The 7671-nt window shown below is 40.6% G+C and overlaps 1 protein-coding gene across 1 annotated transcript in view; it reads right to left on the reverse strand.

Annotated features, from left to right (window-relative positions):
* The window catches only part of LOC122563779 (chloride anion exchanger-like), a 77340-nt gene that overhangs the window by 65436 nt on the left and 4233 nt on the right, over positions 1 to 7671 (reverse strand). Inside the window, exons 2-3 of the mRNA XM_043718003.1 lie at positions 6060 to 6248; positions 3685 to 3824 (exon numbers count right to left, since the gene is read on the reverse strand). Coding sequence (XP_043573938.1) covers positions 3685 to 3824; positions 6060 to 6187 — 268 coding nt within the window. The 5' untranslated portion in view covers positions 6188 to 6248. The remainder of the gene's footprint in view (positions 1 to 3684; positions 3825 to 6059; positions 6249 to 7671) is intronic.

The following is a 7671-nucleotide window of genomic DNA, read 5'->3' on the forward strand; positions in this document are numbered from 1 at the left end:
TATTGTGTGCAGTTTTTGTCGCCATACTATAGGAAGGATGTGGAGGCACTGGAACGGGTGCAGAGGAGGTTTACCAGGATGTTGCCTGGTATGGAAGGAAGATCGTATGAGGATAGACTGAGACACTTGGGGCTGTTTTCATTAGAGAAAAGAAGGTTTAGGGGTGACTTGATTGAGGTGTACAAGATGATTAGGGGGTTAGATAGGGTTGACAGTGTGAACCTTTTCCCGTGTATGGAGTCGGGTATTACAAGGGGGCATAGTTTTAAATTAAAGGGGGGTAGATATAGGACTGAAGTTAGGGGTAGGTTCTTCACTCAGCGAGTCGTAAGTTCATGGAATGCCCTGTCAGTAGCAGTGGTGGACTCTCCCTCTTTATGGGCATTTAAGCGGGCATTGGATAGGTATATGGAGGATAGTGGGTTAGTATAGGTTAGGTGGGCTTGGATCGGCGCAACATCGAGGGCCAAAGGGCCTGTACTGCGCTGTATTCTTCTATAAAATGCTGAGAAGGAAGTGAAGAAACAAGATAAATAAAGTCTGAAGATTGGAGTTTTAGAAATCAACAAGCAATGACCAAAAAAATTTATAAAATGGCAAATTAAGAACATGACAGAAAACTAGTCAGGACCATGAGAATTATTTTTTAGAATTTTTACTCTTGTTAGGGTTGCAAGCAATTTTACAAGACTGTAAAACTTTGAAGGTCAGATAAAGCCTTTAGATGCAGAAACAGATTAATTGGTCATGAAAAAAAAGTGTTTCGGAAAATTTAAAGAAGTAAAAGTCACAAACACCAAAGAACATTCAGCCCACATCTTAGAATTCCAAAAGAGAGAGCTGAAGAGGCACTGGATACATTGATTATGATTGCCAAAAATGCCCTCGATTCTGCAGTGGTAGCAGCAAATAGGAGGTTAGTAAATGTAACTCTGCCATTCAGCAAGGAAGGAGAGATAAAACAGAGAATTACAGACCAGTTCGTCTGATGTCAGTCTGATTCGGAAAAAGTTACGAAAGGTTAATGGGGTCAATTAAGAACAACGGGGGTCAGGTTTGGGCTGATGGTTTGCGATTTTCATTTGATGGAATTGGATTTGTGTTGTGTTTGACATGGTAAGGTTGTGTTTGGGTTAATGGGGTGAGTTTCTAGTTAATTTGGAGGGAGGTTGTTGGGTTTAAAATGGGTTTAAAGTATATGAAGCTGGGGTGACATTGGCGAATGTAGGTTTGATGAGGGTGGTGATCTTATTGATGGAAGTGTGGTATGTTTAATGGGGTTGAGATAGGACTGATTTGGGTGTGGTGTGGTTGATGGGATTGAGGGTGTGGTTGGTTTTAGAGATAGGTTTTGATTTGGCTGGGATGTGTTTGATGGTGTTGGAGTGGAATGATGGGGCAGCACAGGCTTGATGGAGGTGGGATTGTGATTCATGGGGGTGAGTGTAGGTTTGATGGGGTGCAAGTCCAGTTAATGAGGTTAGGGACATGATTGACAGGGTTGGTGGTGTGGTTGATGAAGTGAGAGAGTGGTTGATGAGGTGAGGGAGTGGTTGATCAGGTGAGAATGTGGTTGCTTGGGTGAGGGGGTGCTTGATGGGGTGAGAATGTGGTTGATAAGGTGAGGGAGTGGTTGATGGTGCAAGGGTTGGTTGATGGGGTGAGAATGTGGTTGCTGGGGTGAGAGAGTGACTAACGGGGGTTGGGTTTGTTGAGGTTGATAGTCCAGTTAATGGGGTGGGGTGTGTTTAATGGATTGAGTATTGGTTCGATGGGACTGGGTTTGGGTTGATTGGATTGGTGATGAGTTTGATGGGCATGTGTGGGGTGGATGGTATTGAGGATCCAGTTGATAGGGTTGAAGATGTGTTTGATGGGGTTGATTGTCCAATTGATGAGCACCAGTTTAGTGTTGATGTCTTGTGTGTGGTGGATTTGAACCAATGGGAATGGTTTAAAGTGAATGACGTCATACTTGGGTATATTGGGTCGGGCTGCCTCTCATGTCTGTCTAGATGTGCGTTTAAATCAAAGTATTATTAGTACTAAAATTCTTGGAATGGAGCAGAATTCCATTTGTTTATTTTAACACATGTTGTTTACAAACAGCTCAAGCTGCAAGGAAGACAAGGAGTCGGTAAAGACAAATGCCATCCTACCATTTATTTCTATCACATCTTAACTTCATCTGTGTACCTCCTCCATATCTTTCATATGCTTCACTGACAAAAATCAATCAGATTTAAAGTCATCCTCCACCCTCGACAACCTTTCCAGAAGCAAATTCCCAATTCTCACTCCCCTTTCTGTGAAGCAATGCTTCCTGACGTCACCCCTGAACAACCATCCTGGTGCTCATTTTACAATTCTCATTTTACAATCCTGTTCACTTGTTCTAAGAAGATGAGGAATTCCATAAACCACCCAATTTACATAACAAGCATTCTATCTAAACTGCTGTTGACAAAGATACCTGATGCATGAACAACAAATATTTAGGTTTATAAAGTTCTTTTAACATGCTAAAACATTGCAAGTTGCTCCACACAACATGATACCAATTCATATCATGAAATTATCAAACAGACAATTATTGGACAAAGAGGTGGTTTTAAAAAGAAAGACAGAAGGAAAGATTTGAAGAGGAAATTCTGGAACATATGACCAAGCACACTGTAACATTAAAAATTGGAACATATGTGGTGGTCAAATTGGAGAATATTAATGCCTCAGAAAGTTGAAGAGCTGGAGGAGGTAACAGAGACAGAGAGGGGAACAACCATGAAGTGGTTTTAATTTAAACTTTAAGAGCAATATATGTCAGGGAGCACAGATGTGAATGGGACTTGGATCAAGTTAAGATATGGGCACTTGAATTTTAGATTCAGTTCTGATTTACAGAGGGTAGAATGTAGGATCCCAACCTGGAGTCAAAGCTGAAGTTAAGTAGATAAAGGTGAGGGTGTCAGCAGTTAATGAGTTGAAGTATAGCACAGTCAGATGAGAGCTGGAAATAGGTAGTTTTGATGATGCAGAAGTTACTGGTTGCTGGTTCAGCCTAAGGTCAGTTAACATGCTACGGTCATGAACAGTCTCAGATAGGGGCCAGGGAGGAGGCACAAAGGCAGTGGCAAGGGAACAGAGCATGTAATGTGAACTCAGGTGATGACTCTGTTCTTCTCAATATTTTGTTGAAAGAAATTGTGATGGCCTCCAATATTGGAGGCGGAATAAGCAGTATGAGAAATCAGAGACAGTGTAATACCCCCACTCATTGTCACACTCACATCACCGTCACAATGTCAACAACTGCTTCCCTCTGTGCTATGTTTTTTTCCATGAACAACCCTAATTACAGGCTGGTTAAAGCCAACTCAGGAAGTTTCATATCAGGATAAATTTATGAGTGTCATCCATTGTTTGATGTTTTTGCATGAGACAAGATGATCTTTGAAACATTGATATTGCAGAGATAGGGCAAAGAACAATTTCTGCATCCTCGAAGGCCATCAACAATCAGTTTATGATAGAACTAAAACCAACAAATTGTTGACAGGTACTTTAACTCTTTATCATCACCTGTTTGAATTTGGCTGCAAATATGGAATTTTTAGTTTAACATTCCAAGCAATTGTTTTTTTCACTTGACTAAATCATGTGGGGCTGATTTGCCCCTGGTAGTACCTTGCAAGACACTCACAAGTCCAGTGCTAACACCAGACACAAGATCACTGGGAAGCCATTCTTTCACATTATATCCTGGCAGCCAAGATGCAATGGGAAGGAACGTGTAAAAGATCCTCTTTGCCTTTGCAGTCGAACACCTGGAAGAGAGACAACCTTTTAGACAACCAAGAAATGAATTGTGCCATATTACTCTGCATATCGCCAGTGACATAATCAAAACCAATTCTAACTCTGTCAGTTCTGAAGAAGAGTCACTGGACTCAAAATTTATGTTTTTCTTGCTACAGGTACTGCCAGACCTGCAGAAATTTTCTAGCACTTACTGTTTTGTTTCTAATCCTGTCAGACACACTTCAGATTCCACATCCTGAATTAGCTTTGTGACAATTCTTCAGTTAACCCTCATGACCAGGCACCTGTATTCCTGTGAGATGTTTTCAGTTCCTGCTGAGGGTATTTAAATGACCAACAGAACTAGCTGGTAATCATTAACACCACTTCAGAGTGAAGACAATAAGATACCCGGTTAGGGAGGTTCTTTGTCCAGTTCTCCTCCTGTGTCAAGCAGCAGACTAACAAGCAACTGAGGAGCAAGAGAGAGCTACAAACACCAATCCAGGCCTTATAACAATTGTCAGGTCTAACTCAGCAGGCTCTGAGAGATGTCTGGACGTTTGTGATGGAGTATGGCTGCAATGATCTCACCCTTTGGTGTGATTACCTCTGTTGCCAAGGAAGAGATGGGACCAGAACTGTCCCCTCATAAGGATTTGGAAGGCTCAAGAGCAGGCAAAGCACTACCCAAATTGCATTCTTGTATTGAGTGAAAGGTCATCTGGTTCTACTTCTTCCATTTAATCTTCACACTTTGTATTTTCTTTTATAACATAAATGCTTAATGCAAATACTTCTGTCTTAGAAATTAGCTGTCTTAGAAATCGGGGGCCCAATGCATTTAAAGTTAGTCCTGGTGTTAAGATCACAGTTCAATAACTTGAAACTACCTCAGAAAAGAAGCTTCTTGAAGCCTTTGATACATGTTTCCATGTTATGGATTATTGTATAAATTTTATCTGTCTATTTTTAAAAAGAATTTGCTGAAAGTTTAGCTGTGAGCAATATTCTTGCTACAAGTACAGGAAAGAATACAGGGGATTTATTTTCACTTGATCTGTAGGCCATCAGAAAATCCTCAGAATTCTGTTCTTCAGCTGCAACCTTACTATGTACAGCATACCTCACACAGTTAGTGACGAGAAGGAAATTGTTGCATTCAGGCATTCACAAAACCGCTTTTATCTCCTATTATGTGAACGTCAAAAATATGATGTTTCATCTGAGTGAAATGCAGACTGACCAATTCAATATAACAACATTGTAAGCAATTGTAGCAAAATGTTCCATGTTAATAATGATATTGCAACAGTTGCCCCTTTTCTAGTCTGAGTAAGGAATAGAATTAGCATTGAAAAAATACTTTCCTCCTCCATTTCTGAAATGAAAGAGGGGTTTTGAACCTCATTCACCAAATCAGTTGGAGTTCCAATTACCAGGACTTAATACTCAAAAACCAGGACAATGCAGTGAGCAAATTGGAAAAAAAAATCACTGCAGGAGTTCCTCAGGTGCTTTCCTCGGCACAACCATCTTCAGATGCTTCATCCGCACAATATTCAGAAACTCTTCATATACTGAAGCAGTCCACGTCTAAAAATGCGACTGAACTAGACAATATCCAGTTTTGGGCTTAGTGGCAACATATTACACAGCACCAGGCAATGACCATTTTCATGGAGCAAGAATCCACCTATTGCTTCTTGATATTCAATGGAGTTGCCATCACTAAATTATCTACTATCAGCAACTTTTGGTTTACCCTTGATGAGAAACTGAACTGAATCATCTACATAAATATTGTAGCTACAATGGCAGTTATGGTGATAGTGTAAGTGCTGGCTTATCGCAGGAATGAAATGTCCTTTGATTGCATGGTGAAGAAAAGAAATTGATTCGGATTGGCATATCAAGGGACTAATGGCAAGAATGTTAGGTCAAAAGGTCAGGTTCAATTCCTGGAAATTTGTTCAGTTTGGGACCTGATGGGCTTCACTCAAGAACACCAGGTCTACATGTACCCTAACCTGGGGCAGGAATGAGAGCTCTTAAAACCTGTACCTAAAGCTTTCCAACCTCTTTCTGCATTCCTTATAAACTAATTGATAGAGAACGATTGGTAATTGATCGACAAAGCCTGTTCTTTTCTCAACTAACAACATTTGTGTTCTTGTCTTGTTACTTTAGAATGACCAGATAGTTTTATGGGATTGAATAGACCCCTTTGTAGAAGAATACAATTAATTCACATCACTTACCTGAAATAAATCCTGACATGGTCCCAGATTGTCTTGTGATACCTCTCCACTTGCTGATTATGCTCTTTAAAGCTGACTTCAGAATAGGCTGGTCGAGCCACAATGTAATGTTGGTTCCCAGAAAGCATGTTGACCTGTGATAGGTTCCAATCTGGGCAAGATCCTCATTTACCACCTCCAGATGACTTACTGAAAAGCAATGGAATGGCTGAGAGATCAGTTTAAAAACAGAGAAAAATGAATTATTAATTCCAGAATAAATGTATAACTGTGAAATATATTTTGTGATCTTTTTAAAAAGTGCGCCAGTTGAAAGAGTTAACCATGAAGTTAGATTTCAGAAAGATGAGGGTAATGAGTCAGATAGAGTTGAGAGTTGGAGAGGGTAAAGATTTGGAAGTGTAATGAATTGAACATAATTGGGGAGGAGAGTGAGTTGAAGAGGAGGGGGAATTGGACAGAATAGTGTCGAGGAGAGAGTAGCAAGCTGGAGAGAATAGTGAGCTGGAGGGAATAATAAATTGAAGAAATTAGTGAATTGGACAGGGGTAGTGACTTATAGCAATTTGAGATAATAGCAAGCTGTAGAAAGAGGCAGTTATAGTGAGTTAGAGAGAGTAGCAAATTGGAGAAAGTAATGAGTTGGAGAGAGTAGAGAGTTGGAACAGATAGTGGATCAAAGAAAGTAGCGAGTTACAGCAAGTTGAAGACAGTAATGACCTGGTGGTGTTAGTGAGTTGGAGAGGGAAATGAGTTATAGTGGGTTGGAGCAAGTTGCAAGTTGGAGAAAGTAGGGAATTGGAGAGAGGAGGCAATTGGAGAGTGTAATGAGCTATAATGAGTTGGAGTGAGTAGGGAATGAGAAAGAGGAGGGTGTTGAAGAAGATAGTGAATTGAAGACAGCAGTGAGTTGGAAATGGTAGTGAGTTGAAGAAAGGGTAATGAGGTGGAGAGGGTAGAAAATTGGAGAGGGTAGGGTGTTGCAGAGAGCAGTAAATTGGAGAAAATAGTGAATTGGAGAGACTGGTGAGATGGAGAGAGTTGCAAGCAAGAGAAAGTAGTCAGTTGGAGAGTGTAGTGAGTTTTATAGAGTAGTGAAATAGCATGTGAGTTTAGGAGAATAGTGACTTGGAGATATTGGCCAATTGGAGACAGTAGTGAGGTGGAGGAGTTAGTGAGATGGGGCAAGTAACGGGTTGGTGAGAGCAGTGAGTGGAAAGTGCAGTGAGACAGACAGAGTAGTGAATTGGAAAGAATAGTGTGTTAGAGAGGGTAGCAAATTGGAGAGAGTGGCAAGTTATAATGAGCAGTGAATTGGATAGGATAGCGAGATGGAGAGAGTAGTGCTTCGGAGACAGTGACAAGTTGGAAAGAATAATGAGTTGGAGACTATGGTGAATTTGTTAGAGTAGCAAATATGATGAAGAGTGAAGCAGGTTGGATAGGGTAGTTAGTTAGATATAGGATAACGTGCTAGATAGTACAGCAAATTGGAGAGAGTAGTGAGTTGGCAAGAGTGCAGAGTTGGAGAGTGTAGTGTGTTATAGTGAATTGGAGAAATTAGTGAGTTGGAGAGAGTAGTGAGTTATAGTGAGTTGGACAGGGTAGTGGA

The sequence above is a fragment of the Chiloscyllium plagiosum genome, chromosome 27 (genome assembly GCF_004010195.1).
Source record: "Chiloscyllium plagiosum isolate BGI_BamShark_2017 chromosome 27, ASM401019v2, whole genome shotgun sequence".
In the NCBI taxonomy this organism is placed as follows: Eukaryota; Metazoa; Chordata; class Chondrichthyes; order Orectolobiformes; family Hemiscylliidae; genus Chiloscyllium; species Chiloscyllium plagiosum.